This window comes from Athene noctua, chromosome 8, assembly GCF_965140245.1.
Source record: "Athene noctua chromosome 8, bAthNoc1.hap1.1, whole genome shotgun sequence".
Taxonomy (NCBI): domain Eukaryota; kingdom Metazoa; phylum Chordata; class Aves; order Strigiformes; family Strigidae; genus Athene; species Athene noctua.
This window is the reverse complement of record NC_134044.1, coordinates 18,990,670-19,017,153: the sequence shown is the minus strand read 5'-3', so window position 1 is coordinate 19,017,153 and position 26,484 is coordinate 18,990,670. Positions and strand designations below refer to the sequence as shown.

At 44.1% G+C, this 26,484-nt stretch overlaps 1 protein-coding gene across 3 annotated transcripts in view; it reads right to left on the bottom strand.

Moving 5' to 3' along the window:
* Nucleotides 1–26,484, bottom strand: part of DIS3L2 (DIS3 like 3'-5' exoribonuclease 2) — a 193,938-nt gene that overhangs the window by 98,875 nt on the left and 68,579 nt on the right. For all 3 annotated transcript variants that reach the window (XR_012634103.1, XM_074912793.1, XM_074912794.1), the window contains 3 exons: nt 22,614–22,720; nt 21,179–21,426; nt 14,284–14,457 (listed from right to left, as the gene is read on the bottom strand). Coding sequence is in view for 2 of the 3 variants with exons in the window: in XM_074912793.1 (XP_074768894.1) it covers nt 14,284–14,457; nt 21,179–21,426; nt 22,614–22,720 (529 nt within the window). In the remaining variant the exon portion in view is untranslated. The remainder of the gene's footprint in view (nt 1–14,283; nt 14,458–21,178; nt 21,427–22,613; nt 22,721–26,484) is intronic.

The following is a 26,484-nucleotide window of genomic DNA, read 5'->3' as shown; positions in this document are numbered from 1 at the left end:
TAGAATATGCTAGTTTTCAGATTGGATAGCAAAGCTGCCTTAATCCCCAGATGCATGTTAGTTTCTGATCCTCTGCATGCATCTAAACAAATTAAGAGACTGTGACACTGAAAGATATAAAATCTTTTCAACTACACCGGGACTTTGATCTGTTCCTGACTCGCTATCCAGCACTGGGAATCAACCGATTTTTAAAGGCTTGCAAACAACGTTACTTCCATAAATATATATTCCTTAAAATTCCACCTAAGGATAGAATTTCAGGATACCTCCACTCCAAGGTAGCCTGCAACTTTCTTTGGGGAGCCGTGCACATGCAGATGGACAAACACCTATACTATAAGGAGTATAGGGGCATGGATGTGTGCCAACCTGCATGTATTGACACACCAGGTCCCACTGACACGCAGGACATAAAGGCAACAGCATCCTGGCACTGTGACTCCCACCCACCCACATCTAGTAAAACTTCCTTTAAGTTACGTCACTTAAAAGAGCGAAGGGCTGAGCTGAATGGACACTAACGGCTGCTTTATCTGACAAGTGAGCAAGAGAAAGGTTTAAGAGCTCTTCCAAAGAGAAAGTGGGTTCCGGTGTCAGGGCAATAGATAACTTATCCCAGTTGTTTGGGGGCCCTGCAACCACAAGCACCTGCCACCCATTGCAAATCATAGCTCCAGGCAGTTTAAAAATTAGCAGATTGGTTTCAACAAAGTGCATATTTGCAGTCTGCCCTGGAAAGAAGTGAGCATAAATACACAGGTGCCAAATTCTGAACACATACAATGGTAGCAACTAACAGGCTGCTTTGCTAAGATGTATTTGGCCAGTCACACCTACGGCAGAGGTCAGCAGTGGTCCCAGTTCAGAGAGCCCACACCTGGGGGGCCGGTGGGGCAGTCCCAGCCTCCCTGGGCAGCACTTTGTGCACAGTCTGCTGCCCTCTGGGACGCGCTGGCCGCGCTCCAAGCAGCCTCTGAGCAGGCACAGACACGGCTCATCGTCTGAGATACTTAAACCCACAGATGCAAAGCTGAAGAGGCGTCCAGACAAATACTGATTTAGCATTTCTCACTGGCATTTCTATGTGCAGCACAGCTGGGATGTTTTACCACCAGGCTCTGATCTGCTTCTCCTTTAAAACTACTCAAGGGACTTGGACTTGCAGCTTGTCACAGGCAGTTTATTCTGGGCACAGACTCCAAGGTGAGGTAAGAAAGTCACTGAGCAAGTAACACAGGGAATGATACTCCTTGGCATAAGGACTCTGCAGAACTGTTGCAGAGCTGATGGCCAGGTAGTCAATGGGACAAGAGAAGCCGATCTGCAAGCAGAGCTCAAAGTTCATAGCAGTGAGATAATCCTGGCACACAGGAGTACACCTCACTGAAGTTTTCTAAGTGAATTCCACTCACCAGTAACTGCATTATTAAGTGTGATGAATTATATTTTTGGTTTTCAATTTTTATTACTGGAGAAGTTTCAGATGGCTATAGGAACCAGGGCTGGCATGTGGGAAAGAAAACAATCCACCGAGTGATGGGACTGCAGTGCTGAGCCCAAGGGCAGCACCTGGCACATGTGCTCCTCCAAGGCAAGGTCTCCAAGGAAGGCATGTTCTCAGCTATCTCCTTCAGCTTTTCCTCCAGTCCTACCAGTATCACCTTTTATCTCCAGCACGCTGCAGAGAGCCGCCTCTTGTCCCTGAGAGAATCCACACAAGGCAATGAAAAGCAAGGGGAGGAAAGGCTGGGTGCTCTGCAAGATCCCCTCCCTTGGCACCTACACCAGCCACTCCTGTACAAACCCCAAGGGAGGACCCTGAAGGCAGCTGACAAAAACCATCTGGGTGAAGAAATAACACTGCTCCCAGCTATGTAGCAAGTCCACCCTGTGAAGAGGAAGGAGCCATGCAAATTCCTCCCCTGACTACACCGTCTGGCTGTACAATACCCCAAAGGCTGTGTGGCACAAGGGATCTCAGAGAGATCAGACCACATTTCTGACTGTAACCAATAACAAAACCAAGCTGCAGTAGCTTGTATGACTAAACCTCAAGGCAACAGTACAGTTTTATGCACCTGCTAACAAAGACATTGCTTAAGCACAAGCAAATAGCCTGGCTACCTGCATGTGCATTTGCACTGACCACAGGTAAATACAACTTAGCAGCTGTCTCCAACTTCTGGATGGCTGCCAAGGTGACCTTGTGGGTTAAGGAGCTTGACCATCCCCCTCTCCCCCTTCTTTAAAAGCCCCGGAGGAGCCATCTCTCTTTGTCATTACACCTAATAAAAATCTGTTTTATTCATTTCAAACTGTCAAAACATACTTTGTAAAAGTAGTGAGATGTTCCAAGTCCACTCGTTCCAACATACACACAACTTGGTTAGTTAAAGGAAACCAGTTTAGGAGATAGACACACACACACAGAGTTAGGAGATTTTCTGGTCTTCGTGCTGGAAAGGACTAGAGATAAACCTGTGCCTTTAAGAAACCCCCAGCACTGATCGAAAGCAAACATTTCAGTATGGAAACTACCACTTTTTACAGAAACCTCTTTGTCCAAAACATATACTTAATGCAGACCTGCAGAGGTGGACTTGCTCTGGCATGGAGTTTCTGCCAATGGAAGAATAAAATCTTTTCTCCCTCCTCCTCGTGGCCAGAAGTTTCATGCACTAGAGCAAGGCAATGCCTGCAAGAGTTTTGGAGGCTCAGGGGAACAGCTTGTCCTGAGTGTGGTGGACCTGCAAGCAGGAGTCAGGAAAGCCCATGCCACACAGACTGCCCAGACCCTGCCCCAGGCAGCGCTGACCCAGCACCTCTAGCCCGAGGCAGTGAGGAGAGCACTGCTAAAGCCAAAGCCGGCACACTGGCTCTGTCTGCCATCTTGCAAATCAACCCTCTGGGGAAAGAAACTGCAGAACAGAGCACTTAGCTTATTAGACAGTAATGACAGTGTCAACATATACAGGCTGGTATATCAATCCTAATTTAAGGAAAGCTAATTAAGCACAGTTTCTCTTTGCACAGCTTAAAGAAGACTAATTAAAGTGGACAAGCATATCTGCAGAGCAGTTAGTCTTTTTACCTTTAACAGGACCTAAAATAAATGTCTAGTGCAGCGGTAGAGGTAAGAGAAGTAGTCTGTTGGTAAACTGGAATTACCGTCATGGTAATTAAAACATTCACAGATCACAGGACTGCAACGGCAGTTTGTTTTTCTTTGTGCAAATACATACATCTATGTAAAGGTATTCGCAAGAATCAGCAGAGAAAACACTGTACAGTTGGTGCTGCAAGGTTTGGTACAATATATCAATTTTTGCCAGCTAAACTGTTCAGAATTCAACATACCAGTTAGTTTAGCCATAAAATATAAACACCTAAGGCACAAGAAGATTACAAGTACCAGTGGTCAGGGCTCCATCTTCCCTCAAGTGGAAGGCTACTTGGATCAAGATAAAGCACTGCATTTGTAAGCCCATGGGCTCAGGCTGTATGAGAGGCAAGGCTTCTGGCATGGCCAGCTGTTGGGTAAAGTTTGGGTGTTACCAGTGCAATTTTCTGTAAAAGCAGCTTGGTGCTGCTAATGAAGAAAAGGGCCAGTTTGTACACAGTAAAGCAGCACCCTGCAGCCGTGCAGATCCTCCTAATATAACTGAATGGTCTTCCCAGCCAGCAGCACACAGATGAGTAAATTTACCAGTGGAGACACAGAGCCCAGATTTTCACCACTTTAACAAATGCCAACAACCGTGAAAGATCAGTTCAGAGAACTGCATGTACCCAGTACAGCACCAGAAAACCCTCGATGAAGCAAGATGTTGTCCTTACCAGCTGAAGTGACCATTCGTGGGAGACAGGGTACTAAAGAAGCAAGTGTGAACCAGTTACTCAGGAACCAGGGAAAGCAGAGGATGTAGGAAGGACATCCCAGGCACTGCAAGCACAAGTCAGCTGGGCAGGTGTGTGTCCATGCTCCTGAGTGCCACAGATCACTGCCCCTCCTGGCCCTGGCTGCAGCTACCACCATCTCAAGTCACTCAGATTGAAGTCCCAACTTTGCCATTTGCCTGAACTTGGATTGCTCAGGGCTGAGGCCACGGGCAGAATTTAGACTGCCATGTCTCACAAGAGAGAGAGAGCTGGGTGCTTCTGCAAGCAAACCAGAGCACCTAAGGAAGGGGCTGAGCATGGAACCACTAAAGGTCTCCCAAGAGGAAACCCAGACACAGGGGAATAGAGCAGAGCAGAGCAGAACAGAACAGAATAGAATGTTTCAGTTGGAAGGGACCAACAATGATCATCTAGTCCAACTGCCTGACTCAGGGCTGACCAAGTTAAAGCACATCATTAAGGCCACTGTCCAAATGCATCTTAAACACTGACAGGCTTGGGGCATCAACCACCTCTCTAGGAAGCCTGTTCCAGTGTTTCACCACTCTCTTGTAAAGAAATGCTTCCTAATGTCCAGTCTAAACTTCCCCTGGTGCAGCTTTGAACCACTCCCACACATCCTACCACTGGATACCAGAAAGAAGAGATCAGCACCTCCCTCTTCACTTCCCCTTCTCAGGAAGCTGATAGAATTACGGTATCGGAACTTAGTTACCTTATTTACCTCCCCATCCTGACCCTCACCCAAGCGCAACTTTCAGACTGAGGCAGTCTCCTACAATGTTTACTGGTCATTCATGAAACCCAACACATCCAAAACAACTACAAAAGAGAACAAAGAACGCACCAGAAGCCACAGCACCCACTAGCCTGGAAAAGGTGGCCAAAACCCACTGCCTGTGAATTCCCAGCACACAAACACCACACGACTGAAGATTCAAGCAGCCCAGTGGCTCCCAACACACCGACCATCCTGCCTGCCCCAGGCTTGGTGCTCACAGCCCACAGTCCCTCCACTCCAGCCATCCAACGGCTCCAGAAGAACCAAGCTAGATCTTTTGCAGAAGCGTTAGCCTACTTCCAAAGACAAGACTGCTGGAGCTGGAGGTAAGACAGTACTGACCATCATTTTGTTTATTAAAGTTGAGGCGGTGCAAGCCTTCTTTAAACTTCAGTATGTCAGTGCTAAGACATTTACAGTACGAGTGACTGCATGTCTAGACACTTACAATGCATTTACATTCTTCTAGGGACTCCTTAGATTGTCCTGTTCTCTCCACTTTGTGAGTACATACAATAGCTTGGTGGGAGCAAAAGCTCAGCCTCCTGGTTTACCCTTATTAACTCTAACACAAAGCTGGCATTTTAAAATTAAGCACAGCAAAGGCACTTCTAGAATCTTTAAGCTCTTCAGGTCATTTCTAAGACCCTGCTGAGCTCCATCTTGCAAAAGTTAAGCAGACATCGTTTCTCAGAGCTGGAAACAGTTGTTTTAATTTGGGAACAGGCATCCTAGAGCTGTCAACTCACTCCAGTGAACGCTACTAACATTTTTTCACACAACAGTCCAATTGTTATGGCAACCACAAAAATCAATCTCGTTCTTCAATCACAAGTAAACCCAGCTCGACGACGGTGTCTGTGGAGGTTTGTTATGAAGTGCCAATAAGCATGGGACCAATTCCACTGATGTTCATCACTCAAATGGGGTTGAAGTACTCTTTCTCAGAGAGAAATTTCAGAGAACAATCAGTGATTGAACATTTCACAGACTTCAACATCCCACTCCTAAAGACATCTATTACATGTAGTGTCTACAACATTTGTCACACTTGATGCTGGCAGATTTTAGTTAAAACCCCAGAGTGGCTCCTTCCAAGACAGATTCTAAAAAGGAATATATTAAAAAAATATGCATGCAATACAAGTACCCTGACAAATCTCTGAAGGCATTCTGAAAGCCATATAACACATCGACAAAGATACTTGACACATCACAAAACTCCTTTTGCATGGTGCATAAATTTCAAAACTAAATGAAATTATAAAATAATTGGAAGCACAAACTGCCCCCTCCAAACACTAATTGTTACAAGCCCCACAAAAATCCAGCACAGCATAAAATGCACTGAAATCCCAACCTTCTACATCAAGCCAGTACTGTTCTTTTTAATTTCTCTATGTTTATGTTTTAGCTAATGTCCTGTTCTGGTTCAGAAAACAGACCTTGGTTCACGAGAGCGACTGACAATGAATCCTCATGTGTTACACATCTACAAGAATAAACATTTACATTTTCACCAAGGACTGCTCACTGGATTACCGAACCAGAATCAATTATTCCTTCTATATATTTATGGCCTCCAAGTAAGGAGGAAGATGGAAGAAAAAACGCTGCAGTCTTGTAACATACCTAAATGGCTTGAAAAGTCAACATATATATAAATGAGATCAGAGTCTCTGAGAGACCAAGTACCAGCAGTATTTCCTACAAGTCATGCTGTAATTGTGCCACAAATATAATGAGGTCTCTGCACCACCACTATCCCACGCAAGAAGGTGGAGTGTAATTGAAAATGCACTTGCATTATATAAACTACTTTAATCATAGATGCACAGAGCTAGAAATGGAAGAGACATTAGGTCATCTAACCCCATAGGTCAGACCTGGACTACTCATGGCAATACACTTGCAAAGACTTTCTCTAGTATAGTATATTAAGCATCTTCAGTGATGGAGTTTCCAATACTTTCTTTAGCAGTCTAAGCTACAGTCTATTTTAGGTTGGACAGGAAAGGTTTCCTCTTTGTTTTACCTTACTTGTCCTCATAAAACCCCTTTCTATCCTCCCACCACCTTAAATGATTCTCATTTTTTCATTTTGCTCCATATATTTTATTATCAACTACTACATATTTCACAAACTTCTAGTTTCGGTGTTGGCAAATACATATTGAACAGTTAATTTTCCCTTGTAAATGAATCCCTCATCTCCCAGAATATTTTTGTTAGTCTTTTCCAGACCGCCCCCACCTATAATCCATGCTCTGATACCTCCAGTACAACCCTGTCGCATACACCTGCATGTGTGCCATCTATATTATGATTTTTTCTTTTTAAAGAGTGAGGATCTGAGAATAACCTGGGAACAAGGATTCAATCACCCAAAAACTTCAGGGCAGATGGACAGGTCATGTCCATGCTTCAGACCACCCTGTCAGTGTGGAGCCGTGAGGAAAACGTTGTTCTTTGTTAATGACCAGACTGTCCTCTAGTGATCACTGATCAGCCCTGAAATGCCACAGCAGGAATATACTGCCTCACCTACTTTAGAAGTTCTGGGTTTCTACATCTACAGCATTAGAGACAGATATCTGGGTTGACACTAGGACTTTGATCCTTCATCTCCTACCTACCCCTGTGCTATCTGACCTCTAGCGAGAGAAGGGCACCAGCAAAGCACTGTGATATCAAGGAAAGTGGCAGTATTTGGCACACCTGAACTGGACCACTTAACAAACATAAACATGTGAGGATAGAGCACTTCCTTCTGCTCATCAAAAGCCCACTTGTGATCCAGTAGAATCCAGTAAGAAACGGACATGTTCTCAAATTGATTTAAGATTTTATCCTCATCCCCCTCGGTTACTCTCTCCATCTCCCTCCATAAAATAGGCAGCCAGGAAGGAACAAGACTGTATGTATAACAACCTAGTCACAAAAGTTATTACTGTTTTTCACAACTAAACAGATTCTTAACTAAGCAAGCTTAGTTTTGATGGCCGACAAGACCAGAACGCAATAATTCTGTCCAACTACACACCACCGATTCCACTTGAAGCTGCACTTCCAATGACCACATGAGCCTTCCTGTAAGGAAAAACACCAGTAAAGTTGCCAGTGTGTCTATGTACACCAGCCACTGGTAACAACAGCATCTGAGAGAAAAGACCATGCATCATTTTGAACAAAACAGTGTCACTACAATTGCTGTAGCTATAGTGTAATCGAAAATGTTATGAAAACAGAGAGGAGGACCTGAAGAAGCCAACCAGAAGCACGGAACTGAATCACATCACTCTGACAGCAGCACCATATTTATTCAGAGTTTTACTTACTCAGCTAATGGGTGAGGATGGAGCTAACATGATCTCTCCTTACTGATCCAAGAAGGGTACCGTTCAGACTGCCTAGACAGCAGAAGTACCCAGAGCAAGTACAGCCATCACCACCCTCTCCTGGAATCAATCCTGTTAGAGAGGGACTTGATCTGATACCCTTAGACACCACTGAGTAAGCCTTTGTATGCCTTGTATCTCCCTATGGAGAACATTAAATTAGTCACAGAACAGCTCAGTGAGAGGGCAGAGATCATAATCTGGCCCTGTTTGTGTCTACACTCCAGGCCAAGATAACAAATGTTGCTTATGCATTTGCTAAACAAGTCATTTCTCAGTTTCCATCAGAAACCAGAGCATTTTTTACATATCCTATTATAGCTGAGTAAGTCTTGCTCTACTTAACACTAGCTTTTTGTAGTGGAAAATCTCCAGGAAACAAGCCGTTTAATGGTGTTTTATCTGACTTGCACTCATTTCTAACTAAAGTCATCCACCTGCCTTGAAAAGACATCTGTTTCAGAGGCTGAGTGCTTTCCTCCAACACCCCTTGCACAGTTCAAGGCTGCCATTTTTACCATCACCTCTAATTTTATCAGCCAATAATCTCCTCAGGCATCTACAGCAAAGAGCATGCTGTCAAACCTTTACTATAAGCACTGCTAATCCCTGTTACCAGCTGTAACACTCCTCAAAAAGAAATAAATAAAAGAGCAGGCAGAACTACAGTGCAGATACTGTCCTGCTGCCAGTGCTTTCCAGTTACAAACAGTGCTACAGAACTTCCCTTCACAGTGGACACAGAGACACAGCAGAGCACCTCCACTCTTCCTACCTTATCAACCAAAGGAAGGATGTTACATTTCTGAATGGGCAGTCAAAATTACAATTTAGCCTTCAATAACTTGGATAGCTTTAGGTCAGTTGCAGTTGAGGTCACATGCTGAAATACCAAGATGAAATTTTAACCAAAAGCTTTGTTGCATTAGAACTCTTTGCCTGCAAGAGTAAAGTTCATTAACTTCTGCCCTGCAGGGGAAGCAAGTGAGCATTAACTGTCTCTTGCCAATGCCGTGGATCCTTGCTGTCCCCCAGTTTGACGCCCTTCAGGCTTTTTAGCCTTGTGGGAGGAATGGACAGTTCTGCCGCCATTCAGAGTGACCTCGACAGAGAAATGGGCTGATGGGAATCTCATAAAGCTAAAAGGGAAAAGCAAAGTCCTGCACATGGAGAGGAATAAGCCGGTGCACCAGTACAGGCTGGGGACCAACCAGTTGGAAAACAGCTTGGCAGAAAAGGACCTGAGGTCCTGATGGACAACTTGAACATGAACCAACAACATGCCATTGTATGAAACAACATGAACCAACATGAACCATGCATGAACCAACAACATGCAAAGGCAGCCTGGGCTGCATTAGGAAGAGTGTTGCCAGAAGGTCAAGAGATGCAGTCCTTCAATCCTTCCCCTCTACTAGGCACTGGTGAGACCACAGCTGGAGTGCTGAGCTCCCCAGTACCAGGAAGACACCAACATACTTGCACAAATTTGCTGACGGGCCTCGATGCCGATTAAGGAATTGGAGCATCTGACCCCAGCTGAGAGAGCTGGGACTGTTCAGCTTTGAGAAGAGAAGGCTCAGGCACAGAGATCCTATCGATGTGAAAATACACCTGATGGTAGGGAGTAGAGAAGACAGAGCCAGATTCTTCCCAGTGGTATCCAGCAACAGGACAAGAGGCAATGGGCACAAAATACAGGAAGATTCCATTTAAAGCTAAAAAATGCCCATATTTTTACTGTAAGGGCAATTGAACCCCAGGCCATGTTTCTCAGAGGGGCTGTGGAATCTCCATCTTTGGAGATATCCAAACCCCAAATGGACACAGCCCTGAGCAGCGTGGTCTAGTTGACCCTGCTTTGAGCAAGGGGCTTAGAACAGATGATCTCCAGAGGTGCCTTCCAACCTCAACCATTTGGTGATTCCTAGGAGTTCAGAGCTGCTCATTTGAAGTCAGCCACTTTCTGCTCCTCAGACCACATCCATCTTGTAGGTATTTCAGAGTTTTTTGCCACAGCACCCTTTCTCTGCTTAGTATTTTTAGCTCATTGTTTTGTATTTTGCCAGCTGAGAAACTGCAGTTTGTAATTTTACCTTCAGCTTCATATTTCTTCTTAAAAGTGAATACAATGTCCTGTTTATAATAATAAAATCACTAGTTGGCAGGATGACATCAAATGGAAAAAGAGAAAGCAACTGGAAAATTTAGAGCAAGCAATTTTGAGTGCCAAGTTTCACATTTGTAATAGTCCAGCGGAGGTCAACAGGCTCACTTATTATTAGGCAAATGGTAAAGAAATAGATATCCTCAAGTTCTTCCATGTTAGACTACATAAACCATCTCTACTTGAACAGGCTCTAGCGCTTTCCAAAAGAGTGATGTTATACATTTTCCACAGTAACACCAACAATGGGAGACAAGCAAAAGGCAGAACTGCTTTGCAAAGAACGGCCTTTTTTCTCTCTCCAATATTTAGGTTTTTGTTTCCCACTATGATTGGACTTTCCTGGCTTTTTAGTTTCTTGTCCCAGTTAAGCAGTAAAGGAAACAAAAAGATATGAATGAAATTAGAAACATTTGGAATGAGTCTTAGAAATAGCTTTTGGGTTTCTTAGATTCCTGGCTACACCTCTTCAAATGGCCTCCTCCTCCAGCCCCCATCTCCTGCACCCACCTCTGAAATTTGCATTTCTTCCTTTGCCCCGACCCCTCTTCTGTTCAGGGGCTGTATTTTGTCCCACATCATTGAAACACTAAGTACAAAGCAAAGCAAACAAGGAAATGAAAACTACATATTGAAACACTGGAAAAGACCAGAAAATGGCTGAAATTTTGCACCCATCAAAATTTGTCTCTGACACTAATCCTCCAATGTTTCTCTAGAAGCAGAAACCAAACACTTCTCAAACTTCTAATGAAAAAAATACCAATTTTAGTCAACCTGAATAACAAAATGAGAACTCTGGTCCTATCTGTATTATCATATTTAAAGTCTCAGGAAGGGAAGTTTCCTCAACCACACTACTCTGATACTTCATGAAACTTCATGCTCTCTATAAAATACATTTGCAGTATGCAATGCCAACACCCATTACTTGCCTAGCGCTTTTCATTAGAAGTTTATGGTGCAAGCTGGGAGTGCCCATGAAATACTTGCCTAATTTTACAAACAGCTAAACCCATGCAGGTAAATAGCAGATGTCCATGGCAAAACTATGCACCAGTGGCAGAACAGAGAGTTAAATCAGCTAAAAGATTTCAAAGCCATCCACGAGGTTTGGATCTTTTCTGCCTTAAGTAATATGAAAATATTATGTAAACCTTTGTAAGTCATTACTGAAGAAATGAGAAAAAAAAAAGGTCTCTTGGAAGCAATTCTGCACAGGCTATGTAGGTGAGATCACAGCTGCTATACAAACAGACTATGCATGGCAAGAACAGGCTTCCTGTAAAACTGGAAGACTTGCAGGAAGATCAAGGAACATATTTACAAGATGGCATGGACAAAATATCCTTCCCTCCTCTTGCCCAGCCTCAGCAACTTGGTGAAACACATTGTCTCACTTTCATCTAAAACCACACTCACAAATGTCTCCGGTGCAGAACCTCTACCTCTGTGCTCTACACACTGACTCACAGACCCGACCACACTCAGGACACTGGTTAGCAGAACACAGAACTTACCTTTTGAGGAGGAAAGGGTCATTTCCCATGATGGAAAGGGTCATTTCCCATGAAGGAAAAGTTACCTCAGGAAGAGGAAGCACCCAAAGCCCCAAGACTTTGCTCAAGTCTTGATTCCAAATCCCAAAAGCATGACACTAGAAAATTTACAGCACTGTTACAGAACTGGAGAGGATCTACTAGAGATGAAAATATTTTAAGCCACACTCTAGCATATGTTTACTCTATTCAGGCAAGCAATGAGTAAACTGAATTAAAATGAGCTATTTAGACATGTTAACATGTCTTTTCAAGAGAAAAGATGAGTCTTTATTTCATTGTAGTTTATCTTATATTGTACTCTGAGTATTGGACAGTAATCTGGGGAATCTGACAGATCAACATGCACAAAGTACAGCAAAGGTGGGCACTCAACAGAGGCAGGTGCTGTTGAACATGGTGTGAGCTCCTCTGGAAAACAAGGCATAACTCCTGTGTGCACCCAGACCAGATCCAGGTTCAGGTGTCTTCCTCTGGATGCTGGCCTGGGCCAGTGTGTACCGGCTACTTGTACGGCACTACAGACAACAGCACATTTATTGCTGGCAATATGAAAGCTAATATTTAATATCAAGTCAAAGCCAATCTACCTTGGGACTCATCAAGAACAGTCTCTCAAGGTCTGATGGGTGAGACCAGAAGAGACAGTGGCCAGCTGTCAACTGCGGGACTCCACTCAGCTACAATTCACACTACACTTACTAATAAAATTCATCTCTTTCTGGGCAGACAAACCTCTCACTGTGAGGAAACAAAAAAGAAGACTCATTTGTGTTTTATTTTCCATAACTAGAACTCTCATGTTATCTCCATATGTGTTTAGACCACAGACTAGTTAGTCAGTGGTGTGGCAGTTGACATTAAAAGGATTAGTAAATTAAGCTTAAATAATTGTCTTAAAAACTTTGACTGTTAAATGTTTATATTTGAGAGGATCAAAAGGAAATCTACTTTGTAGTGTGCACTGTGGTCGGGAAGGGGCAGAGAGGGATTTAAATAGCTTAACTGCAAACCTGTTATCACCTTGATAAGTCCCAGTGCAATAATTCAGCAATAAAAGCAAGAAACGCACTTGGAATTTGTTTTCAAAACTGGTTGTCTGACTAGAGACGAGTCAAGCTCTTTATTTGCTAGAAGGAACTTGGTCAGAAGAAACAAAGAATGCTACTGAAATGTTGTGAAGAATATAAAATTAAGTACTTTCCAGTGTCTTCTGAACTACTGCATTCAGGGGTTTTTTTAAAGCTGCTTGAAGCCTACAGCATGGATATGGTATCTGAGAGTTACCACTAGTCAATCAGGAGTGTGATTCTCCCCTGAATTATTCCATTGTATGACAATGAAAATCCAGTAAAGCTGAAGCAGTAAGGAGGCTGCAGGCTACAGTGCGGGATTAGGTCCAAAGTAACATCTGGAGTCTGGGTACAGATACAAATGGCTGCAGTTTATCAGCTTATCCACTCAAATTGCAAATGTCTATGCCAGTAACACAGATAAACTAAGAGGGAGAAGAGCTTGCTACATACATGCAGGTGCCTGTACCAGTGCAGTACCTTGAGGAATCAGGTTCGGGGGGCTGTTTCACCTCAGCAGTATGCAAGAAAGCAATGAATCTGCCAACTGAGACAGGATGCTCTAGCATAAGCAAGGGTGGGGGAGGAACACACCATATCATCTTAATAATACATTTATTGTTTTGCTTTCTTGCACATTCCTTTATTGCAAAGTGAGGTTCTCAACAAATTACTTTTCTTTTGACTTTAAATCTTTTCTAGTACAGACATCTCTGAAACCCAACACTTTGAAGCACAGCAAATCCACGAGTTTTGTGTTGCCTGGCAATGTCACAGTGTCTACCACCCAACAGATCATGGAGTTCCCAAAAGCTGATGGGAGCATCACTGAGTTGCAGAGATGGCTAAGATGAGGTGGGTAGACAGCACAGAGTTGCCAGGCTGCAGGGAGGGACTGCATTTGCCATTTGCTAACCTGATCAAGAGCCATCAATCTCCACATGACACTAGTTCTTCAAAACAGAGAAAAATGTTGAGACTGGACAGGAAAATGCAGGACAGTCTCTACCTGTGCTTAAGTTTCAAAGTAACAATGTCCAAGATCATTTGATCTGCCAGGCATTCAGAAAATCTCTGCTATAAAACTACCACTAAAATACGTAATACATTCCAGACAAAAACATAAAGCTTTCAGATTAGGTGCCAAACACCAAATTTTCAGTTTTCAATAGTTCTTTTGAGAAAAAGCCTCTTTGCCTCACAAAATACTTCTCCAAATAGCTGATCTTCTGGGTTTGTAGGTACTTTCAAAACCAGTTTTTTTACACGCTAGCACAGGTAACATGTATACAGTACATGTAATAAAGTCAGTGCCTTTTCAAAGTGTGATGAAAGAAAAACAAAATAGCACAACTCTGCACCAACCCAAGAAGGAGTGTCAGACTACACTTTTTGTCATTACCTTAAATCTCTTCTTTTGGCCAGCTCTCCTGGTGAGATAACCCAGGGCAGGTTCTGAGGAAGACATTCCAGGGCTTTGGGGGAAAAGTCAGAGAAATCCACACCATACTCTGTCAGGATCCCTTCTGTTTCCGGCTCAATCTCCCCAGCCTGCCCAAGACTTTTGGCCAGCTGCCTGCAGAAAGAAAGAAAGGGATGCTTTTTTTAAGTGTATAATAACAACTGTCATGTTGTTACTGTCCCCACAGAGAGGCTGTTGAGCCCTCAAACATACTCTTTCACCCATTCACTTCTCCCTGAGTTTTGGCAGAGGACTTAGCGAGAATTCAGACCATACCATGACTTATGTCTGCTGGAGATGCAAAACATTAGCCAGACACTACCCTGGGCTGCTTCGTGCATCTCATTTTAAGGAGATGTTTTATATTATTAGTGTGTTGCAGAGGTAAGAAAGTGTCAAATTTTAGAAAAAAATACATCCAACAGGGAAAAGAAAAGCAGAGCCCTCCACAGAGGCAGTACTAGTTTTTTACTTGTGTCTGGTTCCCTTGAGATTCTCCTTCCTTTCCTCATCACTGAAAAAGGTGACTTACCTGTACCACCCGAAATAGAGAACAGATTCCCACTCAATCCTAGACAGCTCCCAGGCTGCTCAGCACACTGCTTTCCATCCTAAAGGATATTCATCTCTGCCTGGGCAAACTGATGTCCTATGAAGACAGAGGTGCAAAGAACCCTTACTGCCTTCCTTACGGGAGTCACACACATAGACATGCCCACAGATCATCTTTCCAACCATTTTCCAGGCTCTTTTCAGGACCTAAAAACTCCCAGTAGTTTGTCCCTCCTCTCCTAGCTAAGCAGAAGCCTCTGGAACAGGAGCTAACTGGAGAGCAGCTAACGATCTAGAAGCAAGTCACAGACAGAAGAAACTGTCTCCCACATGCTAATAGTCTTTGTTCCAAGTATTCTGCACATGTTGGATGATGTGGATAATAGGCTGCTGCTCTGTTATGCTTAGAGAAAGTTTCCATCTGCTCCAGTGCAAACCCCAGTAGGTAACTGCTCTGGTGTCAAACGAGTGTTCGGCTCTGGACACAGCGTATAAACTGGGATTCCAAAGGAGTGGGACATTTGTTCCCTCCCCAGCTGGTTACAAATACCACATGAGAACCTGTGTCCCAAGGTGGCTCCCCTTGTCCCCTTTCTCACCCCCTCAAATTGCTCTACAGTACATAGAGGTAAATTATTTTTTAATATACTGTCATTAGGGCAAATGGCACATTACAGCCAATAGAGACAACACTTTTGACCCAAGAAAATTACAACTGAAATTAAGGCAAATCCATCAAAATATCACACAAAAGAGAGGGGTAATAACACAGTGCAAAACCAGCCACTCTAATAAGTGTTTTTCCACTGCATAAAATACACAATCATTATATTGATCCTTCTGCTTTAATTCCAATGAGTGAGAACAGGCACTAATTACTTTCCTAAATTGGGGCCAAAACAGTGCACTTGTCATTTGGACAAGCAAGATGCTCTCAGGGCTTCAAATGTGCCATAAAGCCACAGAACAAACCCCATCCATGCAGTGCAAGCAAGCCCATCTTCTTTATAGGAGCAAAGCTATCTCTCTTCACAACGGGAAGGGCTGCGTAATAAACCTGTCACATTGTGTAATATGCTGGAAAGGATTGCGCGCTTTGTGGCGTGGTAAATTGTAGAGTTCACATTGCCTAGCTTTAAAATAAAAATGAAAACAAGGATAAAAGATATTTCCCTCCATTGTTTCAATTTTATGTACAAACTGTACGGCAGAAAGACGTGCACGTTTGGCATTGAGGTTGAGTTGTCTGTTCCTACAGCTGGGTCCCAGTCTGATCCTTATTTTAATGTAAATAAACAAGGCATCAGTTTTATCTCCCTCTTTCTCAGCAGTAACAATAACCCAGAGAAATCACCACTTCATTTCCTACGTCTAGTGTGGAGCTGGGAGACTGAGCAAGGACGAGCCCATGGGTCCGCAGGCCCACCAGCACCACCAAGGATGGACTAAAAAAAAAAAAAAAAAAAGAGGAAAAGAGAGGACATGTTACCCTACCAAAAAGAAATGGCAAGGGCTTGAGTCTCAGGTGCATCTACTCATGGAAAGGCAGAGCTGGGAAGTGCACCAGGAGGGCGGCTGGACGTCTGCATGACAAGTCATGGAAAGCACCTCTGAATGCCAGAGTGCTTTCCAGCTCAGTCTTGAAACCCATGTTCTCTTGATCCGTTTACTGAAATTAGATTACGAACCATAAGGGGTTTACCCAGAGGTTTGATATAGGACTAATATTTTTTTAATAGTAATTAACATTTGATTTACAGTGTTCCAGGGAACATTTCCCAAGTACCTTGAAATAAAAAGTGTACAACTGACTTTAATTGGGGCCATGTTACAGTCATGCAGACATGATGACTTGCATCAGAGCAAAATCTGACAGGACAGCATGTGATCAAAGGTAACGCATATAGGATCACCGATGGCCCTGGAGTAACAGCCAGGCTGTAAAATCACTCATGGGGCTCCACAGCCACCAAGGGTAGCAAGAATAGTTCAAGAGGCTTAATAAACAACAACAGGCACAGGGCCCAGCAGCAGTCAGACGTTCACTCCCAGGGAGTCATGGTGCCTGTGACACCCCAGGCTTGCGTGTATCTCTTTTTTTTAAATGTTAAAAGGCAAAAAAATTATAATGGTTACAGACATAAACACTTTTCTGTGACGTTGATGGAGGAGCATTACCTTGAATTCCTTGAATACCCCTGGGCTGATGTCAGACACAGTGGTAGTGTGCACCAACAGGAACAGGCCATGGTTAAAGTGTTGGGCAGCACACAGCACAGGGTATTCCTCCAAATCAGCCACAGCTGCAAGCTCACTGGCTGCTCCGAGCTGCCGATGCACCGGAGCTTGACCTCCCGTGTGCGTGCGCCCGGGGCAGAGCCACGCTCCTGCTGCCATCTTCCCCTTCACAGTGACATTGATCGCATCTATTCAGCCACCCTTTTCTACAAACATTTGAGCCCTCTCCACTCCCCAGACTCAGCTGAAGCTGGCCAACATGTTCAAAGGTTACATGATAAGAACTCTCCAAAAAGACAAAGCATAATTGCATAAGGCCTGTTTCCTTTGGAAAGCCGGGCAGGCTCCCAAATGGGAGTGAATAACTTCCATGGGGACTTAACAACCTTACTCAGTCTCTCCTGGAGCAGATGTGTCCACAGTCATCCTACATGGAAGGTTTCTTTCAGTAGCAGGAGAACACCCTACACATCAGTAAGCCACCACTCCTAGAAGAAGCCTGTACAGGAGCAGGAGAGGGGACAGTAAGGAAGGCCACCTGGCTGCTCCCACCACCCAGGGCCTGGAGCTCACAGGCAGAACTGCACAGGCTTGATAAAGTCAAAAGGTTCCAGTGGAGATGGGGAGATGGCTGCAAGGCTGAGCATCACAGAGACAGAGCTGTGTCACGGGAACCCCCAGCACCCAAGAGCACGGTCCAGCCCCACTCCACACCAAGGAGCTGCCTCCCTTCAGCTGCCAGGCCACACACCAGGAGCAGCATGGTGTTCCCCACACAGATGGGTCATCCCACGCTTCAGAGCAATACGGTGATCAGCTGTGCCAGGGTAATGCATCTTTACTGAGAGACAGTCCTATCTACAAGAAGGTGTTTTTCCAACAGAGTTACACTGCTCCGGGATCAGACCTTCCCTCAAGCCTTACAGTGAGCTACCCAAGGTATCTGGTCATTTCCTCTCACACCAAATACATTTGTGAACTAAAAAAACCTGAATAAAATGCCAGAGATGAAAGGAATCCAAGCCACTTGGATAGCTTTGGAAAGATCATCAAGTCAAAGAACATCCTGCAACATTTCATTTTATTGCAAATGCTGTGACAAATCTTGTCACCTTGACAGACCAATATCTAAGGCCCTGAGCTCGAATAGCCACAAGCCCCAAGAGACACAGAGGGAGTCAGTGATTCAACGTTTTACAATTACTTTTTTTTTTTTAATAGTCCAATCCATCATCATATGTGGGGGTAGAATGGTTCCACCTTAACCACCTCCAAAAGAGCAGAGACATCTGGTCTAAGACTCCAAACAGCTGTGGACTCCAACACTGAAAAAAGGTTCCCAGAAAATAACTATTTGGCAGTATTTGTAATATTTCTCTGAAAAGAACATTTAAGAGCTGCTTTTCCTTTACCTGCTACCTGAAGCAGGTACAGTTTAATGGCATTTCACTGGTAAAATCACTTCCTATGCAGGAGGGAGCACAGCAGCACACACTCAGGGCAGTGCCAGTGGGACATGGAGCCATTAGTTCCTCCTTGCTCCTTCCCAGCACAGTCGGGGTGACAGGGTGGCCTTCAGAGGGGACAGTGTCTCACTGGTGACCACCAGGTGGCAATCACGACACAGAAACGCACCCCCCTCCCCAAAGGGACCTCCAGGGATTGTCAGATTGCCCCTGTGCAGGTGACCACCCTGGGTGGTCAGTGCCACCACCAAACTCTTGGCCAGGTCATCCCACTGCTCCAGACACGGGTGGTCACTGTGAAGACCAGACTATTCCATTAACTGTGCTTGGAAACCTGGCATTGAACTTCCCAAAGGAAAAGCTTAGGAAGGTGTATGACCAGCCTGGGGGAGCTGCAGGATGGACACAACCAAGGCATGCAGGGGAAATGACTGCCAACTATGGAGGGAGTTTCCCTTGTCGTACATCCAACAGACCATAGATGGTGTAGAGTGATGACCTCCAAGCTCTTTAGTCCAGAGACCTTCAAAACTGTGGTGGTGCTGCTAAAGGGGTATCATGAAGTCTGTGGGTAGAACTAAGGGCTACACAAGAAAGTTCAAAAAATGCAAGCATGCAATGATCTGCAGATCACCTGCTCTTCCCTCCTTCAGGTGGGCCACAACTAGCAACACATCTTATCAACAAGCTTATAAACCAGCCCTAAAGCAAACAGAAACTTTTGGGACCTTCAAGAGGTTTCCTTGCCTGTCAGTGTTTAAACAAGTATATATTTATAGTTAAAAACAAAATGGGTCACCAAGGTTTTATGCTCCCATCTCCACAAGGCACTTACTGAAGTGAAACCAAGTCCCAGAGGAAACAGCTATGTATGAAGACAATCACGGACGTTTTCTTTCCTGACAACACCCTTTACATCTTGGAAAGTACCAAAACTGCCAGACAAGAATATACAACATTTTCAGAAGCACTGATTAAAGATACACGCATTAGCCAATGAAAAAAGACATTAGCCCATCCTCCTAACTTCCCCTGTTTCTGCTGAAAAGAGGGGGTTGTTCATGACAAGAAGCCAAGCAGTACAATCACCCTCCAGTCTTTTCTCTGTTGGAGTCAAAGAAGACAAAGAAAATCTCTGCCAATAAGAAACTTAGTCACAGTGAAGTTCATAGCACAGCCAGCCCCTAGTTAAGCGGGGCTCAAAGGGAGGCCACTTCAGTTCATGCACTGCAGTTTAGCTAGGAAATACTGAGTGACTTAATGGCTCATGTGGCTCTCAAGGAGTACACGTGAAACTTGCTATTACTGGGCTCACAAAGGAGAACACAACTGATAAAAAACTTAAACTCAGGGAAACAGGGACTTCAGCTTAGTTTACTTTTAGTTCTAGGGCTGATAGATCTATGCCAACATACTTACTCGTAAAAAAAAAAAAAAAGTTTTATGTAAGTTTTAACCTTCAACAGGAGTTTGAGTTGAGCACTCCAAAAACCACAGTGTTGACACTGTATGTCAGTTGTGCTACCCCATCAGAACAGCTTTGCAAGGGTCAGAGAAAAGTTGGGCTTTATGCTCAACTCCCACTACCACACGTGCTCCAGATTACATACAGATGCCCATCACCTGCAAAATTTGATGACAGCATTGCCATAGGTCAGAGTTACCTACTCTAGAACACCAACTAAATCAGGACTACTCAGTTTTTTCCCAGCATAACTGGGATTATGCTGGAAAACTGGGATTCATCAAGGTCCACCATATCTTTTTGACACCCACTCAATAGAAAACAGCATGGCCACTCCACTGCAGCTGTTCCCAAGAAAAAAGTGAAAATACTGAAAACTACAGGGTCTTTCTCGTGGAGAGGCAACACTAACTTGCAATCTGGATCCAGCCCAGCATAGGTCATTTGTGTAGCCCTTGCTTAAAATCTCCTCCTTCATAGCAGTGCCTGCAATTTGAACTCCGGACACAATGGCTTTACAGTACCTCCTGAAACACAGAGCATGGCAACACCCTTCTCAACTGCTTCAGGAGATCTTTTGATTTCTAGCATCCCTCCTTGAAGCAACACAAATTTAAAACCACAAAAATCTGTGACTTCTTTCTAGTTCTTATCAGTTAAGGTTTAAAAACCAAAGATGAGCCCCACAGCTACTGATTTTCTTCTTCTGGCAACAGTGAAATGCATACACACTGTGTACTACTCTTACACAAAGGGAGAAAAGACTGAAAGGCTGCCAGCACCTGAGGGTGCTTGTGCTGGTGAGTCTAAGTACCCTCTGTGTTCCCTCCAGACTGCAAGCTCTCCAGAGCAAAGACTGTACGCTCATTAATGCTGTGATGTGCCAGCACACTGAAACAAGCACCAAAAGAAACTAACATTATGTAGCCATGAGATGAACTAGTAACAAGCTATCCTTAGCTTCATCACAGTTTATCCACCAAATACAAGAGGGATACAAGACAAGCATCTTGTTAACAGATTCCTGTCTGTATTGCATGTATCAAATTAAGCGAAACCAAGAACTCCCAACTATAAATCTCAGCCATCTCTACTCCCAGTGGCAGCCACATACCCTGTTGCAAAGTTGCTGTCTTCTTTCCAGTCCACTATGCGACAGATGAAGAGCATATTTGAATAGTCCTCGGGCCTGGTCACGAAGTCCTGAGGGCAATCAGCCAAGGATACGTAGGCCCTGGGCACTCTGTGGTCCACAGGTGAGAACATGGCACACCTTTTGAAGAGTTCACTGTTCTTGTCTGCAAGAAGCTTGATGAAGCCTGTAGCTGCTCGGGAATGCTTCTTTTCCAGAATATAGACCACCTGGAAGAAGCAAAGTTTTCTACAGTTAATACCTTCAGAGAAACTTATTTTCTTTAACAGAACAGGAATACACAGAGGCTTAGCAGAATATCTGGAAAAATCACAAGGCCTATATCATGTTTTCCCTCTGTGTGTATATGTGTGTGTGCATTTTTTAACTGAGTACCTATTTACAATGTATTTTCCTTGCCATCTTGCTCATGGCTATAGAGGAGCTAAGTGCCTTCCAAGTGCTAGCTCTCTACAGCAATTTTCTTGATTACAGAACAAAACCAGACAAGAAGCAGATGCTTCCAAAGGCAGGGAATTAGCCACAACATACAAGCAACTCCTGTAAAATCTTTCATTTGTATCCTCGGCCTGTGATTTCAACATTCAGTGCAGAACAGGCCAGTCCAAAAATGGTACCGCTGGCGGATCCAACACTAACCACAGGAAAGGATGTGCTGTGGGGAATTTGGCAGTTCTCTCCTCCTCTCTGTGCTTTCTGAAGTTAGGGGTTATTTTACCTTTATACAAGATGGCTTTGAAAAGAATAATAAATTACAATATCACTAAATAATTGTTCCAGAGAGGTGTTCATCCAGGCTATATTTTTGTAGACCATAATAAATCACTGGATAACAGAAACATTATAGCTGATTTCCTAAGCTTATACAGAAGAGTTCTTCCAGAAGGTTTCAGAAGCTGCACCTCTGTGTGATTCTGAGCGCTTGTAATTGCCATGCTGGATGAGACCAGAGGGCAGACCAGCCCACAACAGGGACCAGAATCAGAGGTTGACACAAGATGTTGAAGAGACCTGACCCAGCCTGACCCAGTAGTCCTTGTCTGGTCTCTTAACATTCAGATTGACTCAAATCTTGAACCAACGGCACTAGCAGCCTTTCCAAAATCTGTAAGAATTAATTCTGACAACTTTGGATAGCCTGACACTCATATTAGTATCCAATCTTTTTCCTGAATCTTGCTAAGTAATTTTGCATAACAAACAAAGGGAATTTAAACTAGGATAATTGGTAAAAATAACAAGACACTTGATTTTTATCAGATTGGACAATTACTCTCTTTGAAACAGGGAATGAGATTCAAAGATCAACAGATGGAGACTACAGGGAGGCCAGGGCTGGTCTCGTTCAGCCTTTGGGAGCACACACGTGCTCGTCTGCTACTCGCCACAGAGTTACCTTGGCTGTCCTTTGAAGAAACTTATCTGGGAGGAGCCTGGGATCATTCACCTTGGGTCCATCATCTTGCTTTGTTCTGTGCACACCACTGATCCCAACAGCATTCGCTGCATCAAACAAACACAACAGTTAATGTAGCACATTTCCATGGCAAATTCATGTTGGGTCTTTGCTGTAAACTACAATCTGCATGTAGTAGACTTGTTTGAAAGGAAAAAGAGTGTTAGAATAGCCAAGCATGAAGCAATTATTATTTCTCCAGACTGTGGCAGAAAGCAGATATATGTTCACTTACCATGCAGATCTGCTGAAAAACAAGAATCAAAATAAATCCCAACTTTACAAGTAGAACTATACTAGCCATAATAAAGATGATGGTGGAAAACACATTCTGCTTATTAAATACTAAGAACTACATGAATTTCCTGGCATTTCTTAGTTGAAGTGATTAACATTATATAAATAGTCCTTTAAGTACATTCATTCATTTAGTATTTATCTTCCTTCAAAAATATGATGCAAGGTTATAAAATGCATGTTAATCTTTAAAACTTAAACCCTATCCACTAAGCTGACCCTCTTCAGCTGTGGACCAGGATTATGAAAAAGTCTTGTGAAAGTAATCACTATATATGACAAAAAGCTCCCTCCCCCTGAAATCTCTTGACCAGATACCGATAATATTTAAATCGACTGTCAACTAATTTCTAGTTTGCAGTTTTCAAATATTCAAGTATCTGCTATAGATGGCTGGCACACTGGATGCATTTAGTGTTTACAAACATCCAATGTGATCTTTGCCATGGAGAAGGCTGGGACTGGTCCTTTCTTGAGCTGGATCCCTGCTGAGAGTCTGTGGTTACTGCTCTGACAGCATTTTTCAGATGCAAACATCCATGTGCTCTTGTCTGGAGGGCTCGTGGAAGATAGCCGCTTTTTTCCACTTGTATGGCAATCACATCCATCTCATGCACATGTGCCAAAAGCAGGCCTTGAGTGTTCAAAAGAAATTTTGCTTTCTTAAAGAGAGACCGTGGCACTAACTGCAAGTTTCAAGGGACGTAGCTGTCACTGTTTCCCTTAGAAGACATGAGACAGAGCAACGTTTGGCTGAAGACTGTGCTCCAGCAGGCCAACGGCGCTCATGAACGTGAGAAAGCCTCAAAGGAGAACAGTGGTGACAGAGAGACCCTGGCCCCCAGATGACACCCATCTGTCCCACAGGGACCCTCAACAGAGGCTGCTGGTGACATGACGGATGAAGGGGGCTGGGCTGTGGGAGGGGAGGCTGCAGCTGCCAGCAGCACGAAGCAGTGCTGGGTTGCTGGGGACCGGTGCTTGAGGGGAGCTCGGGTGGCAACAGGGAGCAGCAGCTTGCCCCGAGGGGAACGGCTGTGCACCACCACCGCGAGGGCATGTTCACAGATGGTCCTGCCGCTGCGGATGGCCTGGGTTGCCTTCAGGCAATGTCACCCCAGCAGTCGTTTGACAATGACAGCTATCGCTCTAATGACAAACTCTGGTTCTCATATGCCGCTAATTATCCCCAGCTTTGCCTTCTCCCCAGAGATCATCTTTTTCAGAAGAATCTAAGTGATTTTAATCTTATTTTATCTTTACTGACTTGCTATCAAGGCTGAGAGGAGAATGGACAAATATTCAGGAGTTTAAGTAAAAATCTACTTTCCTAAAAAAAACAGTAGTAGTAGCAGCAGCAAACCCATTTCCCTTTTACTTCTACAGAAATGAACTCAGATTTACCACAACCACCATTTCTAAGGGATAAAACTACCCAGAGTTTCATGGTGACAAACAAGTTGGGGAAAAAATTTGCTCAGATAATTATAAACAGTTTAAAAAGTGGGGATACCCAAGTTACCTCATTTGCTTAGCTCCTCTAAGATCTTTGCCAGCTAAAGGTCATACCAAGCAATCAGTTAGTAAAGAATAATAGCAAGCAGCCATTTTGTTTTCTTATAAATTTACAAGCCATCAGTTAATAGTCATAGGTTTACAGTGTGCCAACCATAAAGACAGCTAGGAGAAAGAACAGGACAATCTGAAACAAAGAAACACTGGCAGGGGCAGAGGACAAAGGTAGGTTGGTAGCCTTCCAAAGGCCATGCTTCAGGCACACCTGCCACAAGCCCAGGGCTTTACTGGAGTGAACGGCACATACTGGTTGGAAGAGAAATCAGACCTAAACATGTTTGGGAAAAAAGCCAGAGCTGCGTTCGCTGCTTTCCCAGTGTAGCAGAACAACAGCAGTGACTCAAGGTCCAGCAGGCAAGAATGAGAAAAGCACCAGGAACCATGCAAGGAAAATGCCCTTGTTAGCACTGCCTTCTTTCCACTTATCCTTCCAACTCCCATTTCTCCAAAATGTCACTTGTATTTTTTCACTGAAGCAGCTTTCCCTGTCAACAAAGGAGTCAGTGATGTCCCTGGGAGGTATCACATACATGCATGCAAAAGCACAGAGGCACCAGGAGGGAGCTGTCGTGAGGAGCACAGCAAATGGGTGACCAGGGTTCCTTTGCCTGGGATGAAGAACATGCAGGGCTGCCCCCATCCTGCTGAAGCTGAGCCCCATGTGAACAGTACAGATACCAGAAAGCATCTAAATTCCCACTGTGGCATATGGTAGAAACTTGCATTTTTCCTTCACAGCCAACATCACCCAGGGGCTTTTGGCTGGCTGGAGAGCACCTTCTTCTTCAGCATCTCTCCAATTTCAGTATCCCCGCCCCCCCCCCCCCCCCCCCCCCCAAATCCTGGGATTATTAGAGACTCCAGATGACAGGGCCTAGGATCTATAACTGTACCATCAACAGAAAGAAGGAAGCAAATCCCAGCCATTACTTATTCCTTACCCATCTTACGTAATCAACTTTAGTATCTAAAAGGTCATCACATACATTTACTAATGGGGAACACTCCTGAAACAAGGGACAGGGAAGAAGACACACAAGGAACTCTGTACTCCTGGGGACTTCTCTATGGCTTGTACCTGCTCCTTATGAAGTCAAAATTCTGTTGGTACCGGGGCTACGTCTAATGCTCAGAGGTCTACAATAGCAGAGCACCAGCAACATGGGCACCCTGTGACAAACCCCTCTGCTCAGAAAGGACAGTGACCCAGATCCAACGTCCACCTGACTCTGTTGTCAAATTACCTCACAGAAACCTCCGTCTCAAAAGTGATAATCTGCTGAGACAGCCTGGTACCCAAGTCCCCTAATTACACTTCTGACAGTCCCTCTCCTTCACTGCACATCCCCCTTCCCTCCAGTGAATCTGGAATTTGGTGAGTGGGCAGAGGGGGTAGATATCAGGGCCCCGCCAGAGACTGGTGGTCTAGAAGATCTGAGCTGGGAGACACAACATCTCCCACAACAGGGCTGAGCCACTGAGACAATCCTAAAGGAGAGTTAACTTGTGAGAGAAGAAGGATTTCAAGCAGGGGAGGTGGGAAGAAACTCCTTGCATTATGCCAAACTAAAAATGAATTATTCTGACCCCTTTACTGCAGTGGTTATCCAATGACCATTCAATATTTCCACCCCGGGCAAAGACATGTTTTCTGAGAAAGATTTACTATGTTAGCTTGGGCAATACTTCATAAGCTTATCTTACAGTGAAAACACACTTCAGCAACTAGGATCCAGTGAAACTGCATTATAATTTCAGTGTTTTCCTTTCAGTGATTATCTGACAAACCAAAACTGTAATAGTCTTACTTTAAAAAAAATTAGGCACCAGATACAAAAAGCAACTCAAATTAGTTATGTTATTACCAACAAAGTAGATCCAGGACACTTGGAATTTGCCTCCCTTTGTAAGAGATCAGTTTAGGCAGCTTCAATACACA